General features: G+C 41.8%; 1 protein-coding gene across 3 annotated transcripts in view; it reads right to left on the reverse strand.

The window, feature by feature from the left end:
- Positions 1–21,147, reverse strand: part of PTPRK (protein tyrosine phosphatase receptor type K) — a 755,588-nt gene that overhangs the window by 324,756 nt on the left and 409,685 nt on the right. For all 3 annotated transcript variants that reach the window (XM_060239139.1, XM_060239131.1, XM_060239123.1), the window contains exon 6: positions 8,581–8,755. In XM_060239139.1, coding sequence (XP_060095122.1) covers positions 8,581–8,755 — 175 coding nt within the window. The remainder of the gene's footprint in view (positions 1–8,580; positions 8,756–21,147) is intronic.

A 21,147-nucleotide genomic window follows, 5' to 3' on the forward strand; every position in this document is an offset into this window, starting at 1 on the left:
GCAATCCTAGAAGGGAGGGAAGGTGTCCAGTGAAATGGGGTAGGAAGTCACCTGTCTACAATGGCTGGTTCTTCTGAGAAAGAGATGCTGCATCTATTAAGTCTTTCCAGTAAGCTGGCATGCTCTCAAAGTTCCCTAATGGTCTGGAGGAAGGCTAAATAGTGTGACATTGCCTTTGGACATGCACCCCTCTCATGCTAGCTGAGACCAGCAAATGAGGCGGCAGCCAGTGGCTCTGAATTAAGTACTGGAAGATCCTGGTCTCTTGATGGAGGAAGGACCAAATCTGGGAGGGGTTGCCCTATCTTGGAGGCTTTAAAAAAAAGTTTGTCCTTGAATCCCAGGTGAACAGGAGAAGCAACTCATTCCATGATCTTCTCCTACAATAGTGGAAAGCTTGTGTTTTGGTTTTGTTCCCCATAATGCTATATCTGTCTTTTTTGTCACTGTTGTATATGTGTGCACATGTGGCACATATGTGTGATGTATGAGAAAGAATGAACCAACTTTCCTCTTAAGCCTCTTGCAAGGATTTCTTTAGAGTTGCAGCCTTACAGCTGCATTTCAAGCCTCCAGCCAGTGAAAACATTAGCTGTTTCCACAGAGTGGCAGAGCATGTACACAATCCCCAAACCTACTGCCATAAATGTGTATCCAGACAATGCAATGGCCCCTAGTATAAAAAGATTTATAATAATAAATAAAAGTGAGATGACAAGTGTCTAGCTGCTATGATCTCCTGAAGTATAACTATCATTTTCAGAGATCATTCAATTTCTGGCTCCCAGTAGCAAGGAATTAAGGTATCTGTCTAGTACATTTTAATCTTACCTCTTCTCCAAAGAGAGCAGTAAACATTGTGAAAGGTAAGGCTACCACTTTCATTTCTTATAAATCTTGATGCTACATTTTGCTGGGCAATGTTGGATGGCAGAACACTGTGCTAAACTGCCCCCTGGTTTGACTCAGTATAGTAAATCTGCTTTTAGAATACTCACTGATCTAATTTCCAAGTGCTTTACTAAAAGGGTAAAGTCAAAGAAGGGATTGAATCCAGGCTAAACAAAACACTGGAACTTGCTGGAAGGTTTCTTCTCTTCAGTGAGGTGAAGTTATCCAAGCTGGTTATGTCATGCCTCTGCTTGCTCAGATAGGGCTAAGCAATATTTTGCATGGCTCTTTACTGGAGAGATTAGATTGTAGGCTGACCCTCCAGTCATGTTGAAGTCCTGCAACGTGTGTTCTTCATGTGTATCTTCCTTGCTTTCTTTGCTGAGATCTCATATCTTGATGCTCTCCCACACGCAAAGCCATGTAGTAGCTCTGTAAATCTTCTCAACCATTGCTCTTGAGAAGAAGACTGCTGCTCTTGTTGAGTATGTGGTGATCCTGCTGGGAAGTGCCAAGCCTTGTGCCTCCTACACCTTGAATACACCCTGTTTAACACAGAAGGTGATGGTGTAACCCTTTCCCACAGATTTTGGCTGCTGTGTGAAATGAACAAGGAGTCTGACAGACTGAATGCTGCTGTCCTGCCCAGGGAAATCTACAGAGCCCTGAGCACATCTAGCTTGTGCCAGGCTTTTTCTTTTGGATTTTTTGGTCTGGGGCAGAAGGGTGGTAGTATTACCATCTAGATTTATATGGAATTCTGAATTAACCTTGGGCACAAACGAAAGGTCTGTTCTCAGTGTCACTGAGTCCTCCTGGAAGTTGAATAGCTCTTTTCTGTAGGATAACACCACCATCTCCGACACCTTTCTTGTGGACATTACTGCTACCAAGAAGGCCACATTCCATGACAGGAACTTGAGCTCCACCAATTTTAGTGACATGAAGGGCAGTTTTGTGATAACTCACAGGACTGTTAGGAGGCACCAAAGGGGGAACCTATGTCTGACAGGGGGCAGTAGTCTTGTTCCCATTATGAAGCATTTTATGTGTTTGTTCATGGACAAGTTTTTGAAACTCTGAAGTCCTAGAATAGATTTGAGGGCTGCAACCTGTATCTTTAACATGTTGGGCTTGAAAGCTAGTTTCCAGCCATTGTAGAGGAAATCCATAATGTCCTTGTAGGAGAGGTGTAGTAGGTCCAGTTTCTTGTTGTTAGCCCACTTCCTGAACATCAGCCATGTGTAGTTATATATGTGCCTTGTGGTTGATTTTCTCAATTGGAGCATATTTTGCCTGAGCTTCTATGCCTGTCCTTTCAATCTCCAGGCTGTCAGTTGCAGCCAAGCTGGGCCTGTGTGGTGGGTCTACATGGAGGATCTACTTAGTACTTTTTAATCTTAAGCTTCTGCTCCTGATCCTGTTGGGCATCCTGCTGATAAGGGGCATGGCGGGAAAGGTATAGAGCAGACCCATGTATTGAAAGTGGTGCCCTTGGTGGTAGAAACAGAAAAACTGCCTGGAATCTGGATGCACAGAAGGTAGGCCTCCTTGAGATTTAGGAAGTCAGAATGTCTTCTTTTGCAGGATGTGCCATAGGAAATCCAACTAGAACTTCCGTCTCTTTACCCGGTTGTTTAATACTGCCCTCCAGTCCCTGAATCTCTTGGGAACCATGAAGACCCCATTGAACTGTCATTTTGCAAAGACATATTTGAGCCAAGTGTTAAACTGCTTGGCTTAATAGGCACCTTTCTTCTGGGATCTTGGGACCGAGGATGTCAGTGTCAATTGGTGGAGGGAGGGGGTTGAAGAAGTAAACTCTATCCTGTAGTTTTCTGTAATAATTGAGAGCACCAATTTGATGTTGAGGAGCTCCAGGTCTTCAAGAAGAACTAGAGCCAGCCTCCAATCAGGTAGTAAGGCACAGTGTTTTTCGACTGGCAAGTTTTTGTCCTATCTGAAGGGTTTAGGTTGTCTTTGATGAGTCTTGGGACAATATCTAATGAACTGAAACACTCTGTAGTCTTTTGTATCTCTTCCTTGTCCTGATGGTCTGAAACTGCAAAATGACTGATGTGTTCTGACTCTTGAATTCCTATCCCTGCTGGTTGAGAATGAAGACGTGGCTCTCTTTTCTTTTATCTCAATGTGAACTTGAGAGGTTGTATTCTCTAAAAAGGAGTCTGCCCAAGAATTTTTTCTTATGAAAAAATTTGTCTCCTGGAGCAAAAGGGAGACAAACGCCAAATGCGGAATCAGCCTTAGTCTGGATCCAACGCAAGATACAGAGTGCACTGAAAGTACAGGAAATGCATTCAGAATTTTCTTCCTTTTCATAAACTTGCTAAGAGTAATACAGTGTAACTCTACACCTGAAAAGAGATTTTATACTACTACATATCTTTGCAGATGGAGTAAAATAAACACTACTTACTCATTTCCATCTTCACAGTTTCCACACTTTCTCAACAAAACTGTTATTGATTTAATTACAAAATAGGACTAAGAGTCAGTTTGGGACAGTGATCAGTGTTGAACTAGGAGGCCCAGGTTTAGATTTCTACTCTGTCATGAAGTTCACTAGTGATCATGGCCTAACTAATCTGACAGGACCATTGAGAGGATAAAATATGAAATAATCATGTATGCTGTCCTGAAGCCTTTGGAGGAAGAGTGAGATAAAATGTGATTGACTGATTGCGAGATATCACTTTTCTTTTCTTTTTTAAAATAATGTTTACAATACTACATAACATTTGTGTTACTTGACCAATAATGTCTTGTCATACATCTCAAAAACTGAAGGAATATTCAAGGGATTTTTTAGTCAGATTATTTTTTGTCTGAATCTACACAAAGCTGGTCACATTGTTCAGGAAGCAAGGATGGAGTCAGGCATTATTTACACAAATACCTAAGAGTGACAGTTGCACCATGGAAACCAATTTAAATCAATACTGCTCAGCTCAAGCCAAAGATTTCCTACACTGAATTACTGAGACACTACTTCTTTGGTAAACGTTAAGTATGAATGCTGTATAGGATCTTCCATCCTGTGATGGTAAAAAGGGGAAATTGTCTCTTCTAAGGCCTGTACAAATAACACTAAAAAACCTTACTTCACATTACAGTCACCTTAGATAACAGCAATCAGAATATTATCTGAAACTTCACATTGAAATAACAAAGGAATATGTAACAATGAGAAACTTATTTAAACAGTGCAGCATTTTTTTATTTTAAAATTTCAAGGCTTCCTTCTCTCCATCCTCAGGGAGATCTGCCAATTATAACTGTTCACTGTATGCCTTATATAGGCAATCAAAAATATCCCTAGTTTTAATACTTTTCAGCAACAGCTGCTGTTATTCATCTTTCATTCAATAATAACCAGTATTGTCAAAATTTGTCTCCTACAAGCTGAAGATAGTCTCATTACTCAAAATGATATGGAAGAAATAGTCAAGATATGACAAAGTAAATTGTGTTTCACCGTATCTTTTTTTTTTTCATCTTTCTGCGGCTGTGGGCACACACAGATCGATACTCTTCAGCATGAGCACTCCACACTGAAATTTTCATTTGTTCCAAACAGCAACAAAAAGACCTTAAGCATGCCCTGTCACTTTTGGTTTAGAAGGAAATGCACTAATAAACTCTTACCCCTGGGTCATCTTTGACAATGGGCAATACTATGCCAGCTCTTATTAAAGGCAATTCATATCAGTGGCCCAAAAATTTCCTTTAAAATTACCATCTTTTGCATCCATGTAGCAGGATGTCAGCTTTAAAGTGCCACCGAGATATAGGACCTGTCACTATAGTTAATTTTCAGCACAGTTTTAACACCAGGGTAGCTCATCCCCCAGGGTACCTTTTTGACTAACGAGGTTTATTTGGTGGTTATCCAGACAAACAAGAAAACATTAGTACTACATATTGCTTTTCAAATAGAACAAGGAGCAATATGTATACAAGCTTTAAAATGATATCCAAAGTACTAGATAGGAATTCAGCACAGTGGTTAAAAATATCAAATTTGGTGGAAGGCAGATACCTTTACTGCTAGAGATTATCTCTCCCCCCCCCCCCTTCAATCCAAAAAATAAGTACAAGAATTGACTGCAACCATGATTCATGGCAGCATAGCTGCAAGGATTAAACGTTCATCTCAATTAAGTATTTCAATCTTGCATGTTCAAGATTAGTAGGGCATTATTTATCCTAGCATGATCTTGGCAGAGCCTGGAAGCTAAGCAGAGTTAGCCACTGTTAGTACTTGAATGGGAGAACACCAAGGAAGCCTGTGGTTGCTTATGCAGAGGAAGGCAATGGCAAACTAAACCATCTCTGCTCATCTCTTGCCTTGAAAACCACATGGTCCTGGGGAAGCCATAAGACAGTTGAGTCTTGAAAGCACACATTATTATATTTCTCTTTAGCCTCAGCTGATACCCACACATAAATCACCAATAATGTTGGGGGGAGGAAGCAGTGTAGCAATAAACAGGCAGTCATAATCCTTATAAAAATCACAGAGCTCTTTAAATCCTTTCTACTAAATTAAGAATAGCATTGCATGTGCTGCTTGGCAAGTACAATGACAGTTTTGTAGGGGAGGTCCCTTCCAGGTCTCACTAAAGTTCTCCAAGAGTGCTGGGCAGTCAGAAAAGTTAAAACTTTTAATTTATCCAAATCTGATTTTTTCACAGAAACCTTTTTCACAGTAACAAACATCTGAAAAGAAAATGCAGAAATCAGCAGTTGATTTTAAAAGTAAACATTCCATAAAGTTTTTATCTGTATTCATTTAAAAATAAATGAAAATGCAAACAAGAATATTTTTAAAGTATCGTTTTTGCAGGGGTGTCAAACTCGTTTGTTATGAGGGCCAGATCTGACATAAACTGCACTTTGTTGGGCAGGGCCATATGTGTTGGGACCAGAAGGGAACCAAAGGTGGTTTCCATTCCAATACAGGCTTGGAAGATAATTTTTACCACAAATTTAAAATGGTCCCCAGAAGCAAAGAGATCACTTGGTCACATACCCCACACAGCAGTCTACGTATTTCTGATCTGCATGAAACATAAGGTAGAAAATTGCGGAGTGGTAACAAGACGACACTGTGAATTAGAACTGAGTTTGAGCCCAGTGGCACCTTTAAGACCCGCACATTTAATTCTGGGTGTAGCTTTTGTGTGAATGCACATTGCTTTGGTCTGAAATCTATTGCTTGAAGACTATATGCTTGAAGTCTATTGCTTCAGACCAACACAGGTACCCACCTGAACCTCAGACACTCTGCAATAAGCTAACAACAGAGCCAAATGACAAATATGATCCAAGCCCCACTGCTCGCTAGCAGTGAGGCTTGGATCATATATTCCTGACAGTGAACCTGGTTCCTTTCTAAGAGACACTTTTAGTAGGCATTCCTGCCCACAATTTACAGCAGTTTCTCCCCCCCCCCCCAATACACACATGAATGCAGCCAAGCTTCTACTAGCCCTATTTTACAGTGGCAAAAACTGAGGCAAGCAGCTAGATCAAGACAACACTGAGTCCTCAGCAGAGATAGGCAAACGTGGAAACACTGCCCATCAAAATGCTGTCTGATCTCACAACTGCACTGACTGTTCTAAGATGAGGAGGAATACTCTTTGGGTCACTTTCTCTAGCATCTTTGGAAAGAAAAGCAAGCTCTACATAGAAGTCTCAAAAGACAGTAAGTAAGATTCTAGCCAAGCTTTTTGCAGGCTGTGCCAGTTTCCCCCTTAACAGGGAATGTATTTAAGAGAGGGGAACTTTGAACAAAGTACTCCCTCCTCTGCAGGTAGAAGTGATGCTGTGCAGGCTTTTGCCTCAGCACACTCCACCTCCTTGTGATTTCAGAAGCATATCAGGGACCCATGCAGCCAGAACTAGCCAAGGGCTTTCCCATTCTGCAAAAGTCCAGTCACAGGACAGCAAAGTGGCTGGCTCTTTTTTCTTGAGCAGAAGATGGAAAAAAAGAGGCTGAGTTTAGACTGGGGAAGGAAAGCAAAGCAAACAGGAGATTTCTGGAGGTCACACCTGCAGTTCTCCAGTCAGGAAGTGCTCCTGATGCACAAACATCAGCGCAGACCTACTGACCTGCCTGCTATTGCCATGCCTCTCAGACCGGTGCAAGCAAACTGACACCATTTTGAACTACTTTGCTAGAATGGCCCTTCTCTCTTTCCTCCCAAAGGGAAGCCCTGCCTTTCCACCTGCCCACCAGGTGGAGGTTTCCCCCCAAAAAGAAATAAATGCTCCTTCTTCCCCCTGCCCTGCAGACACACTTCTCAGTTCTTTGGAAAAAGAAGTGTATGCTGGGGCTGAATTCTGGGAAGATCGCTGAAATTCCTTTCTCAAAGCCTTGGACTGATGCAGTGCATGTGGGCAATTTCTTTAACTTTCTTCCCTCCTGTCTTTCATCTTTGGCTTACACAATGGATGGGGGGGGGGGCGGGGGTGGAGGGAAAAGGAGAGAGAAGGGGGCAGAGCCAGAGGGCAGGCAAAGAATATCACACCCAACACAATTTTGCAGAGAGGCCTGAGAATTCTCTCACATGCACCTGTGCACGCACACACACAAAGACACCCTCTCCACCAAATGAAAAAACTGAGAGCCCAGGTCCCTTTTGCCCTCAAATCTGCTGTTGCAAGACTGGGTGAGATTCACCCTGGGCCTTTCCCTTCCTCCCTATCTCATGCATGCACACACACCACGCGTACACACAGACACACACACACGGGGCTTTTCTAAGTAGATGGAGACGAAGCAGCTACAACTTGAACTTGCATACAAGGGCTCCTGCATACAGAGAAAGAGGGGGGGAGAGGAAGAGAGGATGGAGGGAGGGAGGTGGGCATATGTGCAAGGAAAAGACCCCCCAAATGGCCGGCTCCAGAAGCAAAAGGAGCAAACCACAGCAGTGGCCAGCTCCAATTCAGGCAGACAGCTTCAGCAGGATTACATCTTCCAGCCCAAGCAACATAACCTTACAAACCCCTGGATTTCTCTTCCTTACTTCCTTTCTATCTGCGGAGGCTCAGAGATTCCGGGGCAGGGCTCTGGTTTCCTTCTCAGCGATCTCATTGTATGGCCCCTGGAATGGAAACAGACAGAGATCCTCCTCCTTCCTGGCTTCCCCTCCTCCTTCCTCCTTCACTGCTGCCACTGCCATCTCCTCCTCTTAGACCTCCTCCTCCTTCTCAACCATTCATTCTAGCAAGCCGTGGTGCACAGAAGCCCTGTGGAGGCTGCTTTGCCCCCTCTTTGAACATTGCCAATGGCAGCACTTGGTCGCTGAATGTTACCATTTCTGAAAAGTACACTTACACAGAATAAAGTTTGAGGCCAGTAGCTATTTAATGGGTGGGGGCGTTGGAGGAGGGCATACCTGCGGGATGGAGCAAAGCCCTAGGAAGGCTGGATTAGGCTCGCAGGCTGTAAATTTGACACCACTGGTTTAGAGAGTCAACTTTTGTAGAAATCAGCCATAAAGTTTCATTTATATAAGGATTTCTCTTCTTCCATGGTAGTTTCTCCTTCTCCTATACCATTTCAGCTCAAGGGATTAGCGAAATACGCTGAAGGAATGGTCATATATCATGAGAACATGTGGTTTTGGGAATGGGAAAAAAAACTTGTAATGTTACCTCGAACAATAAGCTGAGCAAAGTTAGAGACTCCTGATCCTCTCTCAGACTGAGTAACACAGCGATATAGATCCTGATCCGTTTTTGTTACTTCCCGAAGCTTAAAAGTAGCAGCAAATCGCCTGTGATTTATGTTTTTGGTTTGAGCCACTGGAATATCTTCTCCATTTCGTCTCTGGAAAGAGAGGAACCCAAAATGTATTTCTGGTCATATAACTATTTCAGCAAGTTATCAACATTAAATACATTTCAAAATCAAATTCTTACTTTTTTATCAACCCCTTTATTGGTTGACACTGGGCTGCACAACATAGACCTCACCATATTCTCTCCTCCCCCCAGCAGTTTTAGATCCTTAGCAAAAAAAAAGTTATTTTATTTATTTCATTCCATTTATATCCTTGCCCTCCCTGCAAAGTGGGCTCAGGGCAGCTAACAAGCTAGGCAGAAACTGGATACTGGAGATTGTAGAATTCTCAAGGACAAAAGCCAAGTTGGTAAAGCACAACAGTGAGTAGAGGCAGTCAAGTGAAATCACTCCTTGTCCTGCATCGTCTCGGAAGCACCTTAAGCAGAGCAGGGAGAAGCAAGCAACTTGTGCCTGTTCACTTTTTGTCCATTTTCATCCCACAAACACTAGCATCAAATTTCTGGAAGTTAAAAAGATAGCTGTGTAAAGGAGGACACTAGCATAATGCACTAGCTAGATCCAAGCGGGCAGCCGTGTTGGTCTGAAGCAGTTGAACAAAGCAGGAGTCAAGTTGCACCTTTAAAACCAACCAATTTTTATTTAGAACGTAAGCTTTCGTGTGCTCTTAAGCACACTTTGACGAGGAATCCAGCACAGTGAGCAAAGCCATACATAGCTGAGCAGAGCTATACATAGCTGGTAGGAAGTGTCCCAGAATGCAACATAGTACAGATTTAAGAACCAAAATTATCTGGTAGGCAGTGGTTTAGAATGTAAAATGGTACAACGACAGAATAGTAAAATTAACAAAATTAACAAATTGAGCAAACCTTTGATCTGAGTAGCATGAGCATGCGAAAACAACAAAACAGCAGTATGCAGTAAAATTAACAAATTGAGCAAATCTTTGATCTGAGTAGCATTGCAATTTTCACTTTTGTCTTTGACAGATTTCAGCTTCCTTTAGCTCTATGATGCCTGGTTTGAAGACCATTATATCACCTTTATCAATAACAGTTTTATTGAATAAGCTCTCTAAAACTATGATAAACTTCTATATTGTGGTAATCAATTCAATTTCTTTTTGTCTCTGCTAAAACAGATGCAGCAGCTAAGGTATTTTAAATGCTACTTCCAGAGGCATGTCTGATACTAAAAAAAAATTAGCAAACACTGAAAATTAGATAGATTTGAGCCTATCACCACCCTCGAGAACAACAAAATTTGGGGAGTATGAGCTCTCGAAAGTCAAAGCTCCCTTCATTTATTATTATTATTATTATTATTATTATTATTATTATTATTATTATTATTATTATTAATTTTATTTATATCCCGCCCTCCCCGCCTAGGCAGGCTCAGGGCGGCTAACAACATTCAGTAAAACATGGTATAAATACAGTAGTTAAATTACATTAAATACATTAAACATATAAACATATTAAAATTATAAAACAGCATAAAAAATTTTAATCAACACTATCCAGCATCTATACTCTGTAATATATCTATTCTATATTTTAATAGCAGCAGAGGTGTTCCGGGCGCTGTTACATATTTAAATCAGAGCTTCATCAGAGCTCTGACTCTTGAAAGTTTATACTCTGAAAAAAATTGTTGGTATCTAAAGTCCTATAGAACTAAAATATAGCCATTATACAGCAGACCAACACCGCTACCCTATGAAAACTGCTGGAAATTATTTTGTAACAACCTTATGTGCAAGCTCAACAATGTCTCCAGATGAAATCATCTTGTATAAAATTGTTGCAAATCCACAACTGGATTCCATGGATGTGTTCAGCTTATGTTGGTGCTTTCCCCCAATGTAAGTGTCATCATGCGTGGAATAGATCCAAGGAATCCAACCCTTTAGTATTCATACTATTAGGAATGGGTACAACCTAAAATTTCCAGATTGGTTCAGGGTGGCCCACGAACTGAAGCCAAAATGCTCTGAACATAACTAGTGAATTCAGTTCCCCCTTTCTCCAGAGGGTGGCTCTCTGTGGCCAGGACGAAGGGGGAGTCACACAGGAAGGAGCTTTGGGGGGAGCAAAAGTGACAGGTTTAAAGGCTGGCAGTCATTTCAACAGAACAGTGAGGCAGGTGCACCTATCAGCTGTTAGATTAAAATGGCTGAACCTGACAAGTCCAGTAATGTATGGGGAAGGAAAATTAGTGTGTGTGTGTGTTATTTTTAAACACATAATTCCATTTTGTTTTTACTGGCCTTCGTGAAGATACTACAAAACACAGAACTCATGTAGATAAGAGCTGAGAGAAAATATATGCAGACTGGTAGTGACTGGGGATCTTAAAAACACATCAACCCAATGAACTGCAATCAAGTCTTATATTGTCTACCTTCATTTTGTTACTGGCCAAAATATATGCTTACACTTGAAGATTCATCTTTCTCTGGGATACTCATAATTATTTTTGAAGCAAAAAACCCTAATGCATACTTTCCCACTATTCATTATTTTAATTAAATATTAATTTAATATTGTATGTGTACTAAGTTTTTTTTAAAGGGTACTCCCACAGCTTTAAAAAGTCCATAAATTTTACATCTTTCTGCCACATACCAGGTCTACAATACATTAGTATGGAATTTATCAATCCCTTTTATTAATCTATTCTCCTATCCCATATATTATCTTTCACGCTTCCCTGAAAGAGCAAAATGATATCTATATCATTTTGCCACATAATCTGTGTAAAGAACATAAGAGAAGCCATGTTGGATCAGGCCAATGGCCCATTCAGTCCAACACTCTGTGTCACACAGTGGTCAAAAAACCCAAGTGTCATCAGGAGGTCCACCAGTGGGGTCAGGACACCAGAAACTCTCCCACTGTGCCCCCACCCCCAAGCACCAAGAATACAGAGCATCACTGCCCCAGACAGAGAGTTCCAATGATAAGCTGTGGTTAATAGCCACTGATGGACCTCTGCTCCATATGCTTACCTAATCCTCTCTTGAAGCTGTCTATGTTTGTAGTTTGGGTGACTAGCCCATGATCACTCAATGGTATTCTTCCCATGATTCTCTGATAACTACCACCAAAATAAGCAAACAAAACAGCTTTCTAATCTTCAGTGTACATGCTACTCACTCAGGCTGTCTCTACAGACATTTCAAGTAAATCGTAACAAGATGTGAACATTAATATAGCATTTTGATAAACCCAAGTACTTTGCAATAAAAAGCTAAATTTACTAGTTATATAATAAACATCCACAAATATTAGGTACATGGGAGAATGACAGTGCAACCATCGAGTCACACCTTTCTAAACCCATTGAAGAGGGAAAGAACAGAAAAGTTAAAACAACTGTGGTGGGAGTATCAAGGTGGTCTACATGATCTTCATCAGGCTAAAGGGCATAACCTAGAACAAGCGTGTCAAACTCATTTGTTATGAGGGCTGAATCTGACATAAATGAGACCTTGTTGGGCCGGGCCATATCGGGCCAGGCTATGTCTGACTGGGCCTTGTGTGTAACTATTTACGATTAGGTAGCAAAGATATAAACTTTATAAAGGACACGGACAAACACAACTAACAATTTAAAAAAACCCTCAAAACATGCTTAAAACAAGAAAATTCATTAGTTTTAAAGGTGCTTTCTTTGTAGCTCTCCCATGGGATCCAGGGAACTGGGCAAAGGAAGCTCTGGCTTTTTCCTTCCTTCCCCAAGGGATAAGATGGGGAAAGAACCTCAGCCAACAGAAGGAAGAGAGGCTTTGCTCTGTAGCTTCTGTGCGACTGAGCAAGCCTGGCAAAGCAAGCTGTTATGCAGAAGGAAGCAAGAGAGAGGGAGAAGGAAGCAGATGACAGCCAGTTGCTCGTCCCCACATGTTTGACACCCTGGCCTAGAAGGTCAAAGAACATAGATCTATGCCAAAGTAGAAGTCAAGTGCACCTTTAAGACCAACAACGTTTTATTCAGAACGTAAGCTTTCGTGTGCTCCAAGCACATTTCATCAGACGAGGAATCAGGTACAGTGAGCAGGGATACATTTAACTGGTAGGCAATGGTTTAGAATGCAAAATGGTACAAATTTAAGATTCAATGACAGAATAGTAAAATTAACAAATTGAGCAAACCTTTGATCTGGGTAGCATGAGCATGTGAAAGCAATAAAACAGTAATATGTCAAAATGTGAGAATGTCTGTCAATCACTCTATTATATAAGCCTGGGTCAAAAAGAGGGCATTACTTTCTTAGTAGTTTTTCCCATCCAACTAATTTACGTTTTAACATGTAACATACACATAGTTTGCCGTTATAAGAAAAATACATTAAAATATAGTGGAAGATGGGTTTAGTATATGTAATGAGATAAACAGCCAATATCCCTATTAGCGTACGTCAATACAGCCAAAAGAGAAATACATTGGATAGTGATGTTCTTGTCCACCTAATTTACCATTTAGCATGTAAACATCATTCTAGTTTGCCATTAGAAAAAAAAGAAAGAATACAATAAAATATAGTGAAAATGGGTTAAGTATATGTAATGAGAAAAACAACCAATATCCCTATTTTGATTATGTCAATTCCAAAACTTATTCTGATACACTATTCTAAAAGAGAAATACATTGGATTACTGTGGATGTATAACCATACTCAGAGTGAATTTAGCATCTGTAATAGATTTTTAAAAAATTCCACTTTCTCTTTACATTCTGTTTTTGAATTTCCTTTGCAGTAAAACAGTTACTTTGAGGTCACCCATTGAATCCCCTGGAAGGTTAAAGTGCTATCTCACAGGTTTCTAATCTGCCTCCGTTCCTGAGGACTGGAAGGTAGCAAATGTCACCCCCATCTTTAAAAGGGTTCCAGAGGAGATCCGGGAAATTACAGGCCAGTCAGTCTGACTTCAATACCGGGAAAGTTGATAGAAACCATTATCAAGGACAGAATGAGTAGGCACATTGATGAACACGGGTTATTGAGGAAGACTCAGCATGGGTTACGTAAGGGAAGATCTTGCCTCACTAACCTGTTGCATTTCTTTGAGGGGGTGAACAAACGAGATCCAATAGATGTTGTTTACCTTGACTTCCAGAAAGCTTTTGATAAAGTTCCTCATCAAAGGCTCCTTAGAAAGCTTGAGAGTCATGGAGTAAAAGAACAGGTCCTCTTGTGGATCAAAAACTGGCTAATTAATAGGAAGCAGAGAGTGAGTATAAATGGGCAGTCTTTGCAGTGGAGGACAGTAAGCAGTGGGGTGCTGCAGGGCTCGGTACTGGGTCCCATGCTCTTTAACTTGTTAATAAATAATTTGGAGTTGGGAGTGAGCAGTGAAGGGCCAAGTTTGCAGATGACATTAAATTGTTCAGGGTGGTGAAAACCAGAGAGGATTGTGAGGAACTCCAAAGGGATATGTTGAGGCTGGGTGAGTGGGCGTCAACGTGGCAGATGAGCTTCAATGTGACCAAGTGCAAAGTAATGCACATTGGGGCCAAGAATCCCAGCTACAAATACAAGTTGATGGGGTGTGACTGGGGTGAGACTGACCAAGAGAAAGATCTTGGGGTTGTGGTAGATAACTCACTGAAAATGTCAAGACAGTGTGTGATTGCAATAAAAAAGACCAACACCATGCTGGGAATTATTAGGAAGGGAATTGAAAATAAATCAGCCAGTATCATAATGCTCCTGTATAAATCGATGGTGCGGTCTCATTGGGAATACTGTGTGCAATTCTGGTCACCGCACCTCAAAAAGGATATTATAGCATTGGAAAAAGTCCAGAAAAGGGCAACTAGAATTATTAAAGGGTTGGAACACTTTCCCTATGAAGAAAGGTTAAAACGCTTGGGGCTCTTTAGCTTGGAGAAACGTCGACTGTGGGGTAACATGATAGAGGTTTACAAGATAATGCAAGGGATGGAGAAAGTAGAGAACGAAGTACTTTTCTCCCTTTCCCACAATACAAGAACTCGTAGGCATTCGATGAAACTGCTGAGCAGTCAGGTTAAAATGGATAAAAGGAAGTACTTCTTCACTCAAAGGGTGATTAACATGTGGAATTCACTGCCACAGGAGGTGATGGTGGCTACAAGCATAGAAAGCTTCAAGAGGGGGTTAGAAAAAAATATGGAGCAGAGATCCATCAGTGGTTATTAGCCACAGTGTGTTTGTGTGTGTGTGTGTGTGTGTGTGTATATATATATATATATATATATATATATATATATATATATATATATATATATATATATATATATATATATATATTGGCCACTGTGTGACACAGAGTGTTGGACTGGATGGGCCATTGGCCTGATCCAACATGGCTTCTCTTATGTTCTTAGTTCTGTAATTCCTGATATCAGATTTGTGTCCATTTATCCTTTGGTGGAGGGTTTGTCCTGTTTGCCCTATGTAGAGAACTGAAGGGCATTGTTGGCATTTAATGGCATATATAATGCTGGAAGATGAACAGGTGAATGAGCCTGAGATGGTGTAGTTAATGCTGTTAGGTCCAGCGACTGTGTTGTCTGGGTGTATGTGGCAGCAAAGTTGGCACTTGGGTTTACTGCAAGTTCTGGTACTTGTGTCCATGCTCACATGAGATGTTGTATTGTTGTGGGTGAGGAGTTGTTTGAGATTAGGGAACTGTCTGTGTGCAAGAAAAGTTTTACCCCCCGCCCCCCAGTACTTCTGAAAGAGAGCTGTCACTATTCAATAGAGGTTGAAAGTTGCTGAGTATACGTTGAACTGTTTTCAGTTGAGAGTTGTGTGTGACCACTAGTGGTGTTCTGTTATTGTCTCTTTTGGGTCTGTCTTGTAACAGGTTTTCTCTGGTATCATTCTGTCTTTGTTAATCTGTTTCTATTCTGTTATCTGATCTTAAATTTGTACCATTTTGCATTCTAAACCACTGCCTACCAACTATATATAGCCCTGCTCACTGTACCTGATTCCTCGTCTGATGAAGTGTGTTTGAAGCACACAAAAGCTTATTTTCTGAATAAAACTTTGTTGGTCTTAAAGGTACACTTGACTCCTACTTTGTTCTACTGCTTCAGACCAACACGGCCCACTATGATCTATGCCAGGAAGTTATGTTTGACCTAAACCTTGGAAACCATGCTAACATGGTGTGGTGGTTAAGAGAGGTGGACTCTAATCTGGAGAACTGGGTTTGATCCCCCCTCCTCCATATGAAACCTGCTGGGAGACCTTAGGACTCTCTCTAAGAACTGTCTCAGCCCCACCCACCTCACAAGGTGATTGTTGTGGAGAAAAGAAGTAAAGACAATTGTAAGTCACTTTGAGGCTTACTCAGGGCAGAGAAAAGAGGGGTACAAAAACCAACTAATCTTCTTCTGGCCACCTCTCTGGGCTCAGAAGCTGTCTGAGGCAGTAACTGTCCCCACACAGTAAGTACGATAGTATTATTGACTATAAATTGTTGTTTATTTAAAAAAATAGTTTTATTCTATCATTGTACACACCTGAGCCCTGTTTACAGGGAAGGGTGGTATACAAATTAAATTTAGTAAATTAATAATTTATACACATGACATGACTATTGCTGCATATATTACGTAGGACTGTGTTGGAGTACAGCTTGGAAGTATATATAGATAGGGATGGGCACAAACAGGGAAAATGTAGTTCAGTTCAGTTCAGTTTGTGGTGTTCCCGCTTCACAAACCATGAACCATCATGGACTTTTAAGGACTAAACTAACTGGTCTGGTTTGTGAGGTTCATGATGCAGCAGAATGGCCTACCAGCATGCTAGAGACACCAAACTCACAAGGGATCTACATCTGACTCTCCTCTATCTGTCCTCCATGTTTGGTGAGGATTGGATTTTCGGGGTTTTAGTTGCAGTCCCACAAAGAAGGTGCCCCCAGAAAGCACTTTTCTGGGGGCACCTTCTTTGTGGGACTGCAACTAAGACCCCGTAAATCCAATCCTCACCAAATGACAGGCACAGATTCAGGAGGCTCAGGAATGTATAAAACAGATTTTGTGCAAGTTAGAGACACCAAACTCTTAGGGAATCTCCAGCTGACTTTCCACTATCTGCACTCGAAGTTTTGTGAGGATTGGATTTTTTGGGGTCTGAGGTAAATCCCTCACACAAGAATCCCCATCTTCCATTGTTTCCAATAGAGAAAAGAAAAACAGGAAAAAAGTAAGGGCAACAGAAACTCAGAATAGAATCAAAGTCCCAGAGAAATTCTACAGTAGAAGCTGAAGAGGGGGGGGGGGCATTTTTGCAAGCCCAGAAGAACTAGTGCAGTTTTGGCAGTGCAAACCCAGCGCAAACCTGTGCAATGCACTAGTGCCCAGCAGAACTAATGCCAATATGGCAATGCCAGCTCAATCACAATCCAAGCAGGGGATGATATTTGCAAGCCCAACAGAACCAGTACAATGTACAGAAGAGCACCCAGCTGTACTAGTGCAATATCAGAGTGTCCAGCAGAACCCAGTGCCACTGGCACTGCAAGCTTAAAAGGACTGTTGGGCCCCCTATGTACTCCTACACAGAGTCTGTTGGGCCCCCTATGTACTCCTGCAAAAGGCACACTGGGAAATAGATGTCTCTTATAATTTGTATAAACTTTATAATCTTTATAAGCTCCCTGCCCTCATCTTTCACAGTATAAGCGCCAGACTTTGTTTGGTCCAAATGGTTTCTGGCAGTGAGCACAAACCTGACTTGCTATTTTGGGAGGTGATTGTAAGGCATCTGTCATACTTATCACCCCCCCCCCCCCACATACACAATCTAAAACAAAATAGGTATTTCTATCTATAGTGGAGCCTACAGGAAAGGTAAGATTCCTTCTTATCACAAAAGTCCAACCCTTGAGTCCTCCCTTCCTAATTGATGGGCCATTCCTACAGCCAGGTAGCCATTTGCTTTTCTTCAATCTAGGATCATCAGCAAACATTCAGCATTCTTACCTTCTTGGACAAATTACATGAAGAGACATTTAGAGTAACCATTTACACCCAGAAAGCCATTCTCTCACACGGATGCAATTATGGCAACCTCTTTTTCTTTTCCTGACAGCTCCATTCAGCATTTCCCAGCACATTGTTTTAGTGGGCAGGGCCATCAGCATGTCCCCAGGTAACGTTTTAGCCTCTATCTAGACTAGCACTTCCCACTGTGGGTGTGTCTTGTCTTGCTAGAGACTTGCACCCTCAAACTCTGTTTGGGCTACTTTCCATATTCACATCCTCTGTTCATGGACTCCCCGACCTCAATACGTAGCTATATTTCTCCCAAATCCCTTCTATATCCCTTTATTTTCTGTTAAGCTTGTGTATTTGTGTGCATTATTCTCTGTATATGTGGATTATTTTGATTGTTTTCTATTAATAAAAACCTCCCTTGGTTAAGCAACCATCTGGTTAATTCTGAAAATTCTCTAAAGGAATAATCCTGGCATACAATTTGTGTAAAAAGATCCCCTGTTACTGCTCTTGCTAGCCAAGGTCTCCTAAGAGCTAATATTCCCCCAAATATTAGGAGACCCCCCCGCTTCTGGTAACAAGTCACACATCAAAGTAAGGGGTGGGATTCTGCAAGCTTTGTACAAGGAAAGAATGCCAGCAAAGGGGTGGGGGCACTTGAAAGTGATATTAGTTTGAAACTGACAACAGTTCTTCCAAAGCTGGAGAATTTAACCTTCTGTTGCTTTGAAGTCTGGTAAACATTCTGACTGAGCAGACACCTGCTTGCATATATTCACAAAGAGATACCAACATTCACAAACAGCTTGAAAATTCATGGAACATTTGTACCAGCTGACCTGTCACCAACTTCACTTCTTGAACTGCAAACTGACCAAAATTTGTCACAAACTTAGTTCATGAACCAGTTTGTGCCCATCCCTACACATGGATTGTTAAAAGTATATTTCCTCAGGCCAATGTCCCAGCAAATGCCAAACTGGTGGGGGAACAGCAACATGGCAGGAGATGACACAGGCATGTAGCCAGGATTTCAAATGTTGGGGGGGAATTTAAATTTCTCAGGGGGCACTTTAATTAGTTTAATTCTTGCCAGGGAACTGTGCACTGATACTCTGTCTGTCTGGCCTCTGCCAGGTTGTCCTTGGAAGCAGCAGGGCACAGGTGGGGTTTCCTTACTTTACAAAGAACCACCTACCCCCCGCCCCCCTCCGATCTCTGAACAGGGAGGACCTGTTGCAATCTGCCAGCTTGCTTCCCAGGCAGTGGTAGCAAAAAGGGAAGGCTGTGGGTTGGAAGTCCTGAGTAAGCATCTTGGCTCACAAGCACATCTCCACAGGACTGGGTACACAATTCACTCCTTAGTTCTCTTCTCCCTTCAGATTTGCTGTCTCCTAGCCACAGGCCATTTCAATGCTGTATGTCTGCCCAGGGGTCATTTCGTAGAAAAAGCTTTCCAGGAACTCATTAGTATAACTTATTTGTATATGACACACACCCTGATATCACTAGAAGTGTGTCAGAAAGCAACACCCACCGCTCAGGCTCCACCCCATAATCTCCAGGTTTTTGCTAACTCAGAGATGGCAATCTGGAGAAAAATTGCCTGAGCTACAGAAAGCATCTCACTCTTCAAAGTCCTCAATATCTCAGCACTGTGATACAGCAGTGTGCATCATACAGAAAACAGCAAGAAAAGACTTCCATCAAAACTACATCCCACAGCAAAAACTTTCCCTTACTTTCCTGAATTTTTTGAACCATGTCTGTTCCTAAGATCCTCTTCTGACATATCCAGAAGCAGTCACTGGAAAAGTAAAAGCAGCTCACCTGTCACAAACAGCCTGGCTTCCATTGTATTCATTCAACAGCCACCATTACAAACTCTTTCACATTTGACAAGCAATAGCTCCCTCATTTTGAGACAAATAGAGGAGGGGAGGGAAAGAGTGAAAGAGGTGGGAATAGAGAGAGTAGATGGAGGAAGGAAGGAGAGACTTGAGGCAGCTTGTAGAAAAGGAGGGTCTTCGCCTTGGCCACCAATGAATGGCTCTTTGCCTCCTGTGGAGGGGGAGAGGAATCCCCATGAGAAGACAAAGGATGTATGCCAGCCAGAGGGCATGCATGGTCTGTCAAAAGTTACTTTTGAGGGGGATAAAGATGGGGGACAGAAGGCAGGGGGAGATAGAGAAAGGAAGGAGGGGAGGGGAGAGAGGCTTCTCACTCTGCACTCCAAACTTTTGTGACCCACATCCCAGGGAGATTATCTGGCTGTTAAATTTCCAACAGCTCTTGAAAACAACCCTTTTCTGGAGACTCTTTTAGGAGTCCAAAAAGTCAAGGCTGGTTTCTCTGACTGGGACTTGCCTCTTCTTTCCGGCTTACACCATTTTTCTTTCATGGTTAATTTTATTTTGCACTAATTTGATTGGTCCAGTAAAAGGCCTTACTTTGATTTTGTTCTTGTTTCTGTAACTTTATTTTGCCAGTAGGGCTGCACAAAATTCAGTAATATCCAGATCCAGAAATATTCAGGGCCAAGCTATCCAGAATTCCAGATATTTCCAAATACCAGTATATCAGAATATACAGGAGATATCCATATATTTCCAGATATTTGGCCCAATTATACCCTATGCGTCATTAAAGTCAATGGCAACAAAGGGTATAATGGAAGCTGCCTGAAGAGGAGAGGGTTTGGAGAACCCCCAAAACTGCAGGACAGCTTTAAGGGACTCTCCCCAAAGGAACCCCAAAGTCCGAAAAAGTTTGGACCAGGGGTTCCATTCCAGGGGCACCCAAAGAGGGTACCCCTATCCCACCATTATACTCTATGGGCCACTGAAGTCAATGGCACAACATAGGGTATAATCAAAGGCAGCTGGGGAACAGGGGTTTGTGGGGAGAGGCCCCCAAAATGGCAGGGCAGCTGCAGGGGATTCTCCCCTAAGGAACCCCCAAGGTCAAAAAAGGCTGGACTTATCTGTGGGCACCCCAAAAGTATTTACAAAGGCACACACACACATCCAACACAGCCAGGAAAAACAATAAAATACCACCAACAATTCAACAGGTCAGGTCACCACCAGGACTGGCCAAACTTGTCTCAGGCTCCAGAGAGGAGCAGCCAAGCAAAGGCCAACCACCCAGAAACCAAAAGCTGTCCAAACCACACACAACACCTCAAAACAACCAGAAAAAGCAGTAAAACACCACCAGCAGTTCAACAGGTCAGTAAGTCACCACAGCCTGGCCAAGGGAAAACAGGAAGATATCAGACCCCTCACAACCAGGTCAACCAAAGCCTGGCAGAAATTTAACAGACAATTAAAAATAATAATAGGCAATTCCAATTTAAAAAGAAGAAAAAAACAGAAAAGATTTTTAAAATAACACAGATTAAAACAAA

The sequence above is a fragment of the Heteronotia binoei genome, chromosome 1, assembly GCF_032191835.1.
Source record: "Heteronotia binoei isolate CCM8104 ecotype False Entrance Well chromosome 1, APGP_CSIRO_Hbin_v1, whole genome shotgun sequence".
Taxonomy (NCBI): domain Eukaryota; kingdom Metazoa; phylum Chordata; class Lepidosauria; order Squamata; family Gekkonidae; genus Heteronotia; species Heteronotia binoei.